Source organism: Nomascus leucogenys, chromosome 10 (genome assembly GCF_006542625.1).
Source record: "Nomascus leucogenys isolate Asia chromosome 10, Asia_NLE_v1, whole genome shotgun sequence".
Taxonomy (NCBI): domain Eukaryota; kingdom Metazoa; phylum Chordata; class Mammalia; order Primates; family Hylobatidae; genus Nomascus; species Nomascus leucogenys.
In genome coordinates this window covers 23,098,667-23,112,997 of record NC_044390.1, presented here as the reverse complement: position 1 = coordinate 23,112,997, position 14,331 = coordinate 23,098,667, and the positions used below count along the sequence as shown (strand labels likewise).

At 39.2% G+C, this 14,331-nt stretch overlaps 2 protein-coding genes across 5 annotated transcripts in view; one reads left to right on the top strand and one right to left on the bottom strand.

The window, feature by feature from the left end:
• Positions 1–488: 488 nt before the first annotated feature.
• CCDC59 (coiled-coil domain containing 59) lies at positions 489–6,145 on the bottom strand. 2 transcript variants are annotated; one of them, XM_003259607.3, is made up of 4 exons: positions 5,811–6,145; positions 4,536–4,845; positions 2,146–2,245; positions 489–966 (listed from the first exon to the last, which is right to left on the bottom strand). In XM_003259607.3, exons 1-4 carry the CDS (start codon positions 5,962–5,964, stop codon positions 805–807), a joined length of 726 nt encoding a protein of 241 aa, XP_003259655.1. In that variant the 5' UTR covers positions 5,965–6,145; the 3' UTR covers positions 489–804. The 2 variants fall into 2 exon arrangements, with proteins under 2 accessions (XP_003259655.1, XP_030675757.1); XM_030819897.1 differs by having other exon boundaries at positions 4,536–4,910; positions 5,811–5,897.
• The window catches only part of METTL25 (methyltransferase like 25), a 123,406-nt gene continuing 115,191 nt past the window's right edge, over positions 6,117–14,331 (top strand). For all 3 annotated transcript variants that reach the window (XM_003259606.3, XM_030819896.1, XM_012500266.2), the window contains exon 1: positions 6,117–6,412. In XM_003259606.3, the coding sequence (XP_003259654.1) occupies positions 6,154–6,412 (259 nt within the window). In that variant the 5' untranslated portion in view covers positions 6,117–6,153. The remainder of the gene's footprint in view (positions 6,413–14,331) is intronic.

Here is a 14,331-nt window from a genome sequence, read left to right as displayed (position 1 = left end):
TTGGTCAGCCCTTTTTGCTTACAATGACTATATATATAGTTAAGCCTTTCTCATTCTTCTGCAATTTGCAAAGCATGAGAAGCAGTTATCCCAGTAGCTTATCTCAGTTCACAAGGGTACCAACAAGGGAGACAGAGATAATGTTCTTAAAGTATAGGGTCCATAGGAACTGGAAAGCTTAATTCTTGCTGTGACACTGTGGGGTCTCCAGCATTATTTAAAAGACCTTAGACTAACAAGCCATGTACTTCCATTTAAGGGAATGTTTATAAATATAAGACTTTTGAGTTCACTGCTTTATCAAGGTCGCTTTGTTATGTGGTGAGGGCAGTTTATTTCAGCACCCATCACCCTGTAACATGTACTTAAAATAAATAAAAAGTCCAAGGGGAGTCTTTGCCACCCTCATCATTAAAATAAATTTTAAAACAACATAACTGTTTACTAAATTGAAACATTTCATTGAAACGCTTCATTGATAGCTCTGATTCCTTATTTTTTAAAAAAATTTATTTCTATATAAATCTCATATGGCACAAAAGTATTACATGCTTGGGCCTATCTTGCAAGTAAGAGGTTCTTTCAGTTCTTCAGGCCAACCTTCCTTCAGAGGCAAATAAATAAGAAACATATGTAGAACATATTTAGAAAATTTTTTACCATAATAAAAATATGTGAACATCTTATATTAAGCATAGTTTAGCAATCCAGTTTATGTCGACAAATTTAGTTCACTGCTGGGAGGCACTTGTCACAGAAGAACCTAATAGGCAGCAGATATTTTAACCTGTAGGAACAAAATGTTTAACATTTTTCTTGTATTTTTTGAAGAAGGTACTCCATTTGTACATTCAAGTTTGGTTGGCCCTTTTTAGTCTTTTTGTTCAATATTTTAAACACTTCCATTTTCTTCTTTTTGTACTGCCTTTGGGCTTCTTCTCTCTCCTGTTTTCTCCTCTCGAATTCCTAAAATTATTAACATATGTAACTTTCATTAGCAACAAACAGTAGATACAGTTCAGAAATTGTTTTGAAATAGCTATTACTAAGCAAACACTCTAAGGTTTGTCTCTTCTATTTTGCAAGATGTGCACTTTCTCCTAATTGAAGCAAAGTACCCTCTTTGCCTTCACATTATAACGACACATGGTATAACAGAATTTTCATGATCACAAAGCCCCAGCTCTATATAAAGAAAATTTTAAAAGGACATTAAATGTTTTACAGCATAATGGTCATTACTGCGCTTCATCTGATAATACTATTTCCAAAGGTGACAGATGGTTGGAAACAGCATAAAGCTGTGCTAGTTAATACTGGTCCACTATTCCCATGAAGAAATTTTCCTGCTTTCTCCTAATCTGCCACCAGCTTAACAACAATGAAAACATTTTAGATGTTAAGAATTCTTAATTACAGATATTCTAAAGCAAAAACAAGCAAAATTACATATCATCTTTAGGGTATTTTTAACTGACACGTTATACTTTTTAAAGCTACAGATTAATAAAACTTCAATGCAAAAACAAGAACTACCACAGTTGCAACAAAATGACAATTTTGTTGAGACTATGGGTAATTCTGTATTCATTTGAAAAAAGTCTAATTCTGGTCTACAATTCTGGTTTTCTAAATAATAGAGTGCTAACTTTTGCTAAGCTAAAATAGTAGTTTTTTTTTTTTTTTTTTACAGGCAAGAACACCTCTTTATAGTAAAAAAGTATTTTATTCTAACACCTCCCCTTTTGCTTTTACTTTCTTCAATGTAATGTTATGAAAATCATCTATATTTTTCTTAGGTCAGTGGTTCTCAAGTTTTATTATGCATAAAAATCTTTTGAGGTGCTTAACAAGTGCAAGTTCCTGGACCACACTCAGAGAAACTTTGTCCCAGATGTTCACAATATTGACCTATAAACAATGTGTTCAAAATCCTATTTTTGACCTACTAGCATTGCTTGAGATAATACAAGCAAGGAATTGGAATAAGATGCAATCCTCTACCTTTGCTCAGACTACTCATTCATTCAACAAATAGTTAGAGAGAATACTGTGTGCCCAGCACCAAGAAGCACAACAGGTATAGTATACATATTTAGGATAAATAAGAAAAACTGTACTAAATATTTTTAAAGTAGAACTTACTTGTTTCTTAGCAGCACGTTTAGCTTGTACCTGTTCATATTCTTCTTGTGCTTTTTGATTTGATGTTTTCTTTTTATTTTTCTTTGGAATTGTAAAGGAGCTTTTAATTGGGGGATGAAGAAACAGGACTTTTTTAGTAAAATGTCTGAAAAGGTATTAAAAACACAGTTGTAGCTTTTAAGAGTATACATTAAATAAAAGGCACAAATGAGGATTCTTAGAGAAATATTTCAACTAGGAAAAAATATAGAAAGCTATGAAAAATCCTAAAATGTTAAAAAAAAAAAAAAAAAAAACTTAAAAGTAATGAAACCAGTATATGAATGACAGAAATGCCAGACTGAAAAAAGGATTAAACTTGTTGTTTAAGGGTGTTAAGAAAATTATGTGTATATATCAACTTTAATCTCAAAGTTCTGAGCCCCTCCTCTCTATTCCATTTTACCTACTTAGTCATGAATCACCATATCTTGGACCTAGACACCATTTTGAACTGTTCTATCTTTAAGTACTTCTCATCTCTCTGAAGATGTCCTTTTTGCCAAGGCTAATCCAACTACTTGGAATTCCATTCATTTCCTCAGTATCCTTGATTCAGTAATAACTTTCCTCTGTCATTCAACTTTTCACTATATAACTACAATATAACTGCCTAGTCCACAAATCCAGAGACCTGTTCTCAGTCCTATCCACCTTCAACTTTATAGTAGAGTAGCACACCCCTTATCCATGGTTTCCTTGTTCCACGGTTTCAGTTGCCTGCAGTCAACAGAGGTCCAAAAATATTAAATTGAAAAATTCCAGAAATAAACAATTCATATGTTTTAATTTGTACACCACTCTGAGTGTTTGCTTTAAGTGAAAAGGTAAAAGTTCTTGACTTAATAAGGAAAGAAAAAAATCATATGTTGAAGTTGCTAAGATCTATGGTTAAAAAGAAATGTTCTATACATCAAATTGTGAAGGAAAAAGAAATTCATGCTAGTTTTGCTGTCACACTTCAAACTGCAAAAGTTATGGCCACAGTACATGATTTAAGATGGAAAAGGCATTAAATTCCCAAGTAAAAGACATCAACAGAAATATATTCCAATCGACAGAAACTGGGTTTGGTACCATTTGCAGTTTCATGGCATCCACTGGGGGTCTTAGAACATCTTCCAAACAGATAACGGGGGACCACAATATTTGATAGCTGACTAATCCCTACACAACTTTTCTCTGTGGCAGAGCTGTCACTGTATCTCTCTTTCTCCAGTCGTGAAAAGCTTAACTTCTTCAATGACAACATTTTCCCTGTTTCCACCCCAAAATAAACCGTAATCTTTAAAAGCATGTTTTACCTTCCTCATGATTTAAACTTCCTTACTTCAATTATCAGAGAATAACTCAAATCTACATTTCTAGTGCTAATCTTTTCCCTGAACTTTATACTGATTATTTAACAATATAATGATCAAGCCTACCAAAAGTAAACTTTTTGTGTCTCTGCCTTCATCCCCAATTACATTTTCCCCCCCATGGTCCCATTTCCTGTTATTTTTAGCGCAAATAGCTCACGACTTTAAAAGATATGGTTTCAATGAAGTAAAAAATTATGCTCCCAATACCCAGCTTCTTGCAATTTTAGATTTTAGCATTGTTTTTTACCTTGAAGTATGCAGCGATAGTTTTTTATAAGTTAACTCTTATAAAACCAAAGCGTCACGGAGCTGTGCATTTGCAATTGCAACCCATTTCTGGTCCTCTGCAGAAAATCCAGATTAATAGTAGTAGCTAACGCTCAAGAGCACTAACCACGTACCATATATACCCTTTAAGATCCTCATATACATTAACTCACTGAGTCTTCACAATAATGTCATGAAACACCTTAGGAACACCTGAGTTTATGTGAGTAATCCATTCTGGAGCTGTGCAACATGGCAGCTCTGAAGTATATATTCATTACAGTATTATCTTCCCCAATTTAAAGAGGACATAGTGTTATTTTTCCCATTTTAAATAAGAGGTCACTGGGACACTAACATGTTGAGTCTGGCTCTAGAACCCATACTGTTAATGACTAAAATTATAACACCTCTCAGAAGTTATTTTTCAAAAATATATTCATAACATATGGTCCAATCAAGTTACCACCTGTACTTGAGAGGAAGAAACCCAAATTCCAGAGCTCTTAATTCCCATTACGTTACTTTGTCAATTAAGCTAAACCAGCCTAATTCAGTTATTGAAGCTAAAAATAGAGCCTCCATGAAAATGTTTCCCTAATTAAACTGTGACTTCTAAAATGTATTAAATAACAAAAAATCCAATTCCTATATAAATTATCCTATAGTACTTTTAAATAAAAAGACACTTAAAGGATTTCAAATGAAGAAAATACATACTTTGCTGTTTTAATACATTGTTCTTCGGGCTGAGGCTGGTCAAAGCTACACTGATCTTCAAATAAAGCCTGGTCAATGCTACACTGTTCTTCAAGCAAAGGCTGGTGAACTTGTTCTGACAAAGGATGGTCGACTTTTCTTGTTTGCTTCCTAAGTCTTTCCTCTTCAGCTAAATAGAGATGTTTCAGATTATCTGGGTATCGATCTGTGAATTGAGATTCCAGTGACGTTTGAGCCTTATTTTCCTTCCGTAGCAATTTCTTGTAACTTTGCTGTATTCTCAGTTTTCTTCGAAAAGCAAAGCCTTGTCCTACATTGAGGAATATCATCCAAAATTACTTTCAGAGAAAAGAAGAAGTTGAGCGAAGAATGGAGCTGTTAATTACAAATGAAAACTTTTTCAATGTCATCACATTCAGATTCTAGGATTATGTTTTGCTTTAAAAAATTATTTCAAGCAACAAATTTAAGCTGATGGATTGCACAGCAAGTTGGCCCTTTGCAAAAAGACAAGGCTAACAGTCATGCAGAAATCCAAGTAAGAATCTCAAAGAAAAACTGACCAGTTCAGACTGTTGCACAACTTGAGTTTACAGCTGTATTCACAAATCAAAACAAATTCCTTAGTTCATCTAAAACACTTAATCTGAGCCTTCAATAAATGCTTAAAAAACAGAAAAAAAATGCCACATCTAGTATCTTACCTTGGACAAAACTGTATGTTTTCGAAAATGTTTCAACACGAAAGAAAAGGACAGTGTATTGTGTGAAAAGCTAGCTATTATCAGAAGACTCAATTTAACATTTATATATTCCAAGTGGGATCTAAGGGACCTTACAGACAGCAATACAAAAGGACAAACACAAATTAAAGTGAAGGCTGGAGGGCCTCGGGTATGTGTAATAAGGAAGAATTCGGAGCAGTGTTTCTGGCCCTGTCCTCCTCTCTATCCTTTACCTTACTACATGCGCAAAAGTTCACAGGGCCATAGACTCTCTCTGCTCAGTTTCTCAGGAAAAATATAGGAAAAAAGTTCTGATGAAATACAGGGTTACGTCAGGAAAGACGTTTAAATAATTAAAGTTAGCAACACTGCTCCGTCTTCCTATCTAGAGCTCTGCGAAGCTCACAGCTTTAGCGGACTCAGGAATGAATTCCCCTGCCCCAAGTAGGACCGGATCTGGTTCCTAAATCCTTCCTCCAAGCTTCAGCGGGTCTTGTATCCTAAGACTTAGCAAGCCTGAGGACTTGCAAATGGGTGCCTTCTTACATACCCTCGCGAACGCTCCCCACGAAGGCTTGCGGGTGGTTAGGCCGCCATGTCTTCTGTTTCACATTCTTATTCCGGTACCCGACCGTGGAAACCCCTTCACCACGCGCCCCAATACCAACAGGCCGCCACTTCGCAGACCGCCTCACCGGCGCCATTGCAACCGACTAACTGCGTCATCAGAGGACCACGACTGACGCCCACAAAATACGTCACCAAGCCGAAGCAATCAATCGCTCAGAAGGAATCCGGCTCGGAGCTCTACTGAGCCTGCCTGTGCTAATTTGGGCCGAGCTGGCGCCTCACGGCCATGTTTGCGCCACCTACAGCCTGGGAGGGTGAGCGTCATGGCGGCTTCTTGCCCTCTCCCGGTGACCCCGGACCTGCCAACGCTGCGTGCCAACTTGCAGGGACTGCTGCAGTTCCTGAGGGATGCCCTGTCCATTTCCAATGCGCATACCGTGGATTTCTACACAGAATCCGTGTGGGAGGAGCTGGTCGACTTGCCACCAGAGACAGTGCTGGCTGCGCTGAGGAAGTCAGCGTCGGAGGCGGAGGCACGGCCCTCAGAGACGCGCCCCTTAGTGGAAGCAGAGGGGGAAGCAGGTGGGTGGCGGGGTAGGCGGGGCGGGAAGGGAGGCGGAGGAGAAGGTCCCGGCAGGCGAATCGAGCCCCCTGGTGGAAGCCAGCAGAACCAGGTGCGGGGCGGCGGAGGCGAGGCGATCGCGGCCGGGGGCGGGGCGGCCCCCTGGGAAACCTAGGAGGGGTCGGATTAGTTGAGGGGTGGGGCGGGAAATGTTCTTTGGAATCAGGATCACTCTTTCTTTGGGTGCTTGTGTATTTCCACAATTTAAATAAAGCAGGAAACAGGGCAGGGGAGTTCCTTCATCTAGTAATTCCATAATAATTGACTCAAGGGAAACTAGGGGAGCAGTGCTCTCAACAGGTTTTATAAATTCTAGGTGGAATCTTCCAGCCTGTGGTGGAAGATTACTCAACAGTTAATAAAGATAATTTCAAATGGTGGTAATGAAGTAGAAAATAAAAAGTGTAATGTGGTAGGGATTGTGTAAGGAGGCTGCCTCAATTTAGCAGGTCAGGAACGTGAGAAGGCACCAGCCTGCAGAGCCACGGCAAGGGGTTGCAGGCGGCGGGAACCGCAGGCTAGGCTTGGCTCTAGCCAGGTGAGGGGCTGCAGGTGCAGGACGGGAGGCAAGCAGAGGCCAGATGGCGCAGGCCTTTCTAGGCCTTGGAAGGATTTTGGATTTTAAGTGTGATGGAAACCTTTGGGGTTATTTAGGCAACATAATGACCTAATTCACATTTGAAAAGATAACTGTGAATTATTTGAAAAATAGACTAGGGGGGCAAAAGCTTAAGCTGAGAGGCCAGTTAGGAGACTATCTCAGTAGTACAACAGATGATTGTATCTTGGACTAGGGTGGTATTCGAATATTCACCATTTCATTTAAAAACTATTTTAAAGTACCTAACGTGTCATGGATTTTTGTAGGCTCGAGGTTTTCCTACCCTCAAGAAATGTAGATTCTTCTCAGGCAAGCATATTTTGGAAGTAGAATGATGGACACCAACAAGCTCCTGGGATTTTTACTTTCCTTCTAGGCTTCCCAAACATACCCTTACTAGTGAACTTTATTCATCAAGCATTTTCTGAATGCAAAGCATCACTAGAGGGACCTCTTATAATAGCACTTGGTAAATACTTGTTGTTTTTTTAAGTCATTGTTATTGAAAAGTTAGGCACTTCTTCAGTTTGCTCTCATAATAAATATATGGCACTTATGATGACATGACAGTTTTACTTAAACTCCAAAAGAGCAGAGTCTTTGATTTGTCAACTGATGTATTCCCAGCACTTGGTAAAATACTTGGCATACATTAGATACTGGATGAATATTTGTTGAATGGAGGAATTAGTGAATTACTCATATTAGCTTTAAATAAATAAAATGAAACTACTCTCAAGTTTAGAGCGTAAGACTTTAATACGTGTTTAGCCTGGTCTCCAGACAATGGTAGAGTTAGATTGTCTTACATATTCTAATAATAATAATTGGAATATTTGATATTTACTATATACTCTGTAGTGTGCTAAGTGTCTTCATGTATATTTTCTCTTTTAATATTTACATCAGCCTTGCAAGATAGGTTCTGTTATTCTCTATTTGTGAAATTATAACTTGAGTTAATTTGCAAGGGATATAGCTTATAATGGAAGATTCCCAAACCTGGGTCATCTGACTTGAATCTGAGCTCATCACCACCATGATAAAATCTACTCTGAATTATTTAACAATTAATTACCAAGTCCATTTCTTATCACAATCAATATTTAATGACACTATTACATTCCTTGTTTTTTTTTTTTTAAACTGTCTGTTCCTCCCTTTAAGAATGTAAGAATTGTTTTTGTTCACTGCTGTATCCTTAGTGCCTATAACAATTAGATCAATGCCTCACTAGATTATGTGGCTGATAAATACTTAGCAATGAGTAATGAAATGAATGAACGAATGAATAATACCACTTATTTGCTCTCTTAAGCTGGGAATAAAATGCTAACATCTTTTGAGAAAACCTTACAAGCAATTTTGTATCTATCCAACAACAATAGAATCTAGGTTAGTTTGTTCACTTTCGGAATGTCTCTGGTCATCCTACAAACTTTTATACAAATTATGCCATTGTAAAAATGGTCAGCTACTTGTAATATTAAAAAGAGTGAGTTTTTATCATTTGTGCTTTTCAGAAAATCTTAATTTTTGTTTATGTGAAGATGGGCGTTTTTTCCCCATTGCTATATGAGGTCCATTATTTCTATCAGAAGAGATTTTAGAATCCTATGACCAGATTTGTATCTTATTAAATAATTGTTAGCTATTATGGACCGTATATTTAGCAGTTAAATATGGAGTCAAATAAGGTTCAAATTCCAATTCTGCCTCTTCCAGTTCTTTGATCTTGGGGAAGTTCATTTATTCATTCAGTCAGCAAACATTTACCAAGTGTCAACTGTGTGCCTGGCACTTTTCAAGGAGTCAGGAAAACAGCAGTGCAAAAAACAAAAGCCCCTACCTTCATCTTGCTTGCATTCTAGAGGGAGAAGATAGTCAAAACTTTTTTAGTGCTGTAAAGAAAAAGAAAGTATACTAGATACGGGAGGAGTAAATAAGGGGAAGAAGAGGAAAATGTTTGCAATTTTAAGTAAGTTGTCCTGGCAAGGCCTCATTGAGGTAACCCTAAATCTGAAAAGATAAGAAAAAAACTGAGCCATGAAGATCTCTGGAGGGAAAGCAGTCCATTTAGTGACAACAGGGAACAGAAATGCCCTGACGAGGGAGCCTACATCGTGTGTTTAAGGAGCTGCAAGGAGACTAAAATAGATTTCCACTAGGGACTCACAAGGAGTATGGTCTTGTGTCCGGAATTGTTGGGTTCTTGGTCTCACTGACTTCAAGAATGAAGCTGTGGACCCTCTTGGTGAGTGTTATAGTTCTTAAAGGTGGCGTGTCCGGAGTTTGTTCCTTCTGATGTTCGGATGTATTTGGAGTTTCTTCCTTCTGGTGGGTTCGTGGTCTCACTGGCTTCAGGAGTGAAGCTGCAGAGCTTCGCAGTGAGTGTTACAGCTCTTAAGGAGACGCATCTGGAGTTGTTCATTCCTCCCGGTGGGTTCATGGTCTTGCTGGCCTCCAGACCTTCACGGTGAGTGTTACAACTCACAAAGGCAATGTGGACCCAAAGAGTGAGCAGCAGCAAGATTTATTGCAAGGAGTGAAAGAACGAAGCTGCCACAGTGTGGAAGGGGACCCGAGTGGGTTGCCACTGCTGGCTTGGGCAGCCTGCTTTTATTCCCTTATCTGGCCCCACCCACATCCTGCTTATTGGTCCATTTTACAGAGAGCTGATTGGTCTGTTTTACAGAGAGCTGATTGGTCCATTTTGACAGGGTGCTGATTGGTACATTTACAATCCCTGAGCTAGGCATGAAAGTTCTCCAAGTCCCCACTAGATTAGCTAGACTCAGAGCACTGATTAGTGCGTTTACAAACCTTGAGCTAGACACAGGGTGCTGATTGGTGCATTTACAAACCTTGAGCTAGAGTGCTGATTGGTGTATTTACAATCCCTTAGCTAGACATAAAGGTTCTCCAAGTCCCCACTAGATCACCTAGACACAGAGCACTGATTGGTGCATTTACAAACCTTGAGTTAGACACAGGGTGCTGATTGGTGCATTTACAAATCTTGAGCTAGACACAGAGTGCTGATTGGTGTATTTATAATCCATTAGCTAGATATAAAGGTTATCCAAGTCCCCACTAGACTCAGGAGCCCAGCTGGCTTCACCTAGTGGATCCCACATTGGGGCCGCAGGTGGAGCTGCCCACCAGTCCCACGCCATGCGCCTGCACTCCTCAGCCCTTGGGTGGTCAATGGGACCTGGCGCTGTGAAGCCGGAGGCGGTGCTTGTCGGGGAGGCTCGGGTCGCGCAGGAGCCCACGGCAGGGGGAGGGGGACTCAGGCATGGCGGGCTGTGGGTCTTGAGCCGTGCCCCGCGGGGAGGCAGCTGAGGCCCAGCAAGAATTCAAGAGCAGCGCTGGTGGGCCGGCACTGCTGGGGGACCTGGTGCATCCTCTGCAGCTGCTGTTCCGGGTGCTAAGCTCCTTACTGCCTGGGGCTGGCGGTGCCGGCTGGCTGCTCCGAGTGCTGGGCCTGCCAAGTCCACACCCACCTGGAACTCGTGCTGGCCCGCAAGCGTGGCTCGCAGCCCTGGTTCCCGCCCACACCTCTCCCTCCACACCTCCCTGCAAGCTGAGGGATCCGGCTTCAGCCTCAGCCAGCCTAGAGAGGGGCTCCCACAGTGCAGTGGTGGGCTGAAGGACTCCTCAAGTGCGGCCAGAATGGGCGACAAGGCCGAGGAGGCGCCGAGAGCGAGCGAGGGCTGCCAGCACGCTGTCACCTCTCAGTCTTATGCTGATACTTTATGAGGAGTTACAAGTAAACATAATTCCCAGAGCTGCAATGCACAGTTTGGAAAAGCACACTAGCAGATGTTCGGCACAATCATTTGGTGTTTTATGGAACAAAGTTTTTTCTAAAATCCTCAGTGTATCCATTTCAGTAGGTTTCACGTGCCCGGTGATCTTCTTGTCTGATTAGAGTCCTAAGAGTTTCTTCTTCATTGTTCATCTAAAAAGAACTAGAATAAAATATTTAAATAGAAAGGAAATATGTTAGAAATAACTATCTTTTCAGTGCATAAATTATGGCTTTCCAGACAGACTGCCTGGGTTCAAATATTGACTCCAGCACTTATTAGCTGTGCTAACTTGGGCAGTTTGCTTCAACTCATTGTCCATTAGTTCCTCATCTGTAAAGTGGGGGTAACTTTAGTACCTGCCTGATGGGATACTGTGAAAGGTAATTCAGCTAATATATAGAAAGGGATATCTTTCAGGTGAAGTGAACAGCAGGTGCCCAAGCTGGAGCACGCTTGGTGCATTTTAAACACAGCAGAGCAGTCTTGGTGAGACTGGTGAGAGATGGCATTTGGAGGTAGCCCAGGATATCCTCACATAAAACTTGTAGGCTATACTCAGTACTTGGCTTTTATTCTGAGTGAAATGCGAAGCTCTTTGAGAATTTTGTGTGGTGATGTGATACCGTGTGATTTATGTTTCAAAGTCTGGTTTCTGTGTGGAGAAGAGAAGGTAAGAAAGGTGAAGGAAGGTAGGGGAAGAAACAGGAATACAATATAAGAGGCTATTAAAATAGTCCAGGGACATTTCAAGGAACAGTAGCTTGAAGAGGTCAGATTCTTCTGCAAATAACAATGATGAAAACTGGCCAGATTATTAAAAACAACTGTAAGATTCTGGAAAATGACCAAAGGCAGAAATATAAGAAGAGGTTACTATTGCAAGACTGTGACTGATTGGATAGGAAGTCAGAGTTTATGGCTATCTTGCTAGGGATGCTCCTAGCCCCCGTAGATCTAGCAGTGGAGTACCACATCCTTACCAGGTCAAGGTGGTGATGCAAAATTCAGAGATCGGAGCAGGTGCAAATTTAAGAGGTACATTCTGGAAACAGGAGAGATACAAAAGGTCTGAGATCTAAGATCTGAGTATAAACGCTACGCTGCCTGAATCCCCAAATGATCTCTTAACTCCACATGCCTGGGAGACCTAGAAATCCTAGCAGAAACACTGGCAAAAAACTTTTGAGAGGCAGAGCTTCCCCTGACTAGAGATTTGCAAGTTTGCTGCACCTTCAACAGAGTGTATTCCCTAAAGTACATACAACTTGGGTAGTAAATATCAGAAACCTTATTGAATTCTTGTATGAAAGGGCAAAATTCAAGTTTGGCAGAGCAACTGGAAATTTAGACTAGGGAGTCTTTGAATTGTAAAAAAAGGAACTACAGAAAGGGTAAGCCTCAAAATCTGACTAGAAAATCTACCCAAATCTTTATCTGACTACTAAACTCTGCAGGCTCAGGTATACCACCAGACAGTGGATAAATAAAAAGCAACTAAGCAGAGACATCAGCTGCTGCACTCTGAAAGGGGGATAGTTTTCACAGTTTGAGTCAAAACAAGTTGACTTCCTACTATTAATACAACAACCACCACCACAAATCCTTAGGAAAACAACATAGATTCACTACAATAAAGTATCTGCCATTCCATTTTTCAGCTAAAAAAAAACTACTAGATGTTAAAAAAAAAAAAAAAGGGAAGTGTGACTCTAACTTAGGAAACTAATTCCAAGTAAGCCCTAATGCTGGATTTTAGTACCTATGATGAAAGAATTAAAGGATAGTGTGACCCATATTTAGGAAAAAAAGAGTAAGTCAATAAGTGCTGATCCTAATTGGGCTAAGGTATTGGATTTCAGTGGCTGTTATGAATATGTTCAAAGAGCTCAAAGAAAATACACTGGGTGAATTAAAGGAAACTATGGTATTAAGGAATATTTAATTATAGTACCTACTTTGTGCCCCTTTGAAATGAAAAGTACACACTCACTGACACACAATTGTGTTAATGTTATGTATTATCTATTGCTGCATAACAAGTGGTTTAAACCTATACTATCTCATCAGTTTCTGTGGGTCAGGAATTCAGGAGCAGATTAACTGGGTGGATCTGGTTTGGGATCTTACGAGGTCACAGTCAAGATGTTGGCTGGGGCTGTAGTTGCTGAAGGCTTGATTGAGGCTGAAATATTTGCCTTTGTGATTATCTCATTCACATAAATGGCCATAGTATTTCATTCGCATAGGTGGCCGTAATATCTCATTTACGGAAGTGGCTAGTTGGTGCGGGCTGTTGGCATGAGGTCTCAGTTTCATACCATGTGAACTTTTCCTATGGGACTGCTTTTGTGGAAACTTTTGTGTTTACATGATGTTCTTGTTTTTGTCTGCACTCAGACATGATTATGAAGTTGGCATGGTCACAAACTTTGTCTGATGTTGGTGTACTGAGAAATTTTTCATGTTTAGTAGGAAAGACTGTGGCCTACATGTTAGTTCAAAGTCAGCTGTGAGCTGACATCTGTCTGTTATTCTGGGGTTTTTTTCTTCCCTTTTTTAAAAGTAGGGATAATATTATCTACCTTCTAAGACAGCAAAGATTAAAGATGATGTATACATAGCACCTAGCATAGAACTGAGAATACAGCATGGGTTAATAAATCGTGGCTAATAAATGATTATGATGGTTATGATGATGATTGGTAGTGATGGTATAATTAGGTCTTTACTTGGAAGAAATAAATTGTCCAGAGCTCCTGGAAGTTTATGTTCTAAACAAATATATTTTTTGCCATATTAATAAATAGCATACTATTGTTATTGTCTGTTGGCTTGTCTGTATCTGCAACTAAATTATAAACTATCAAAAAACAAAGGTACAATGTTTGTCTTTTTCACTATTTTCAGCATCATAAACAGTTTTTGTTTATAGATGAGTAAATTAAATGATTCTATTTTTACATTAAAATTGTTTATTTTTAATTGGCAAATAAAAATTATGTATGTTGATTGTGTACATCATGTTTCAAATCTTGAAGAAAGAATGGAGTTAAACATAGATCTAATAAAGAGTTATTGAAGGCACTCCTTGCACATGTCTAGTACTCAACTAGACATTTATTATTTAAGGTTGATCCATGTTATATTTATTATCATTGTGTATGATAATAAATATTAGTTATATGATCCAACTAATAGATTTTTAAATTTATTTGAAGAGACACAAATCAATAACTGTTATTTCCCTACGTGGAAATATAGTACTTTATTTAGTACATTGCAGATTACAATAAAATACCCTGGGAATTTGGAGATAAAATCAGAACAAGTATCACTTCAGGTTAAAATGTCTAAAAGTTAGTACATAATATAGGCGAGATTAACCATCTGCAGCAAAAAAGCCAGTAGAGATAGCTTCTAAATATTTTGCTGATAGGATAAATATGACCTATATCTTATTTTG

Bases quoted from the DNA above. Each gene is read 5' to 3' on its own strand.
- CCDC59 (XM_003259607.3), bottom strand. From the start codon at position 5,964: ATGGCGCCGGTGAGGCGGTCTGCGAAGTGGCGGCCTGTTGGTATTGGG. The intron at 4,846-5,810 runs GTATGTAAGAAG...TCCTCAATGTAG, and splicing joins CGTGGGGAGCGTTCGCGAGG to GACAAGGCTTTGCTTTTCGA. The intron at 2,246-4,535 runs GTATGTATTTTC...CCCAATTAAAAG, and splicing joins CAATGTATTAAAACAGCAAA to CTCCTTTACAATTCCAAAGA.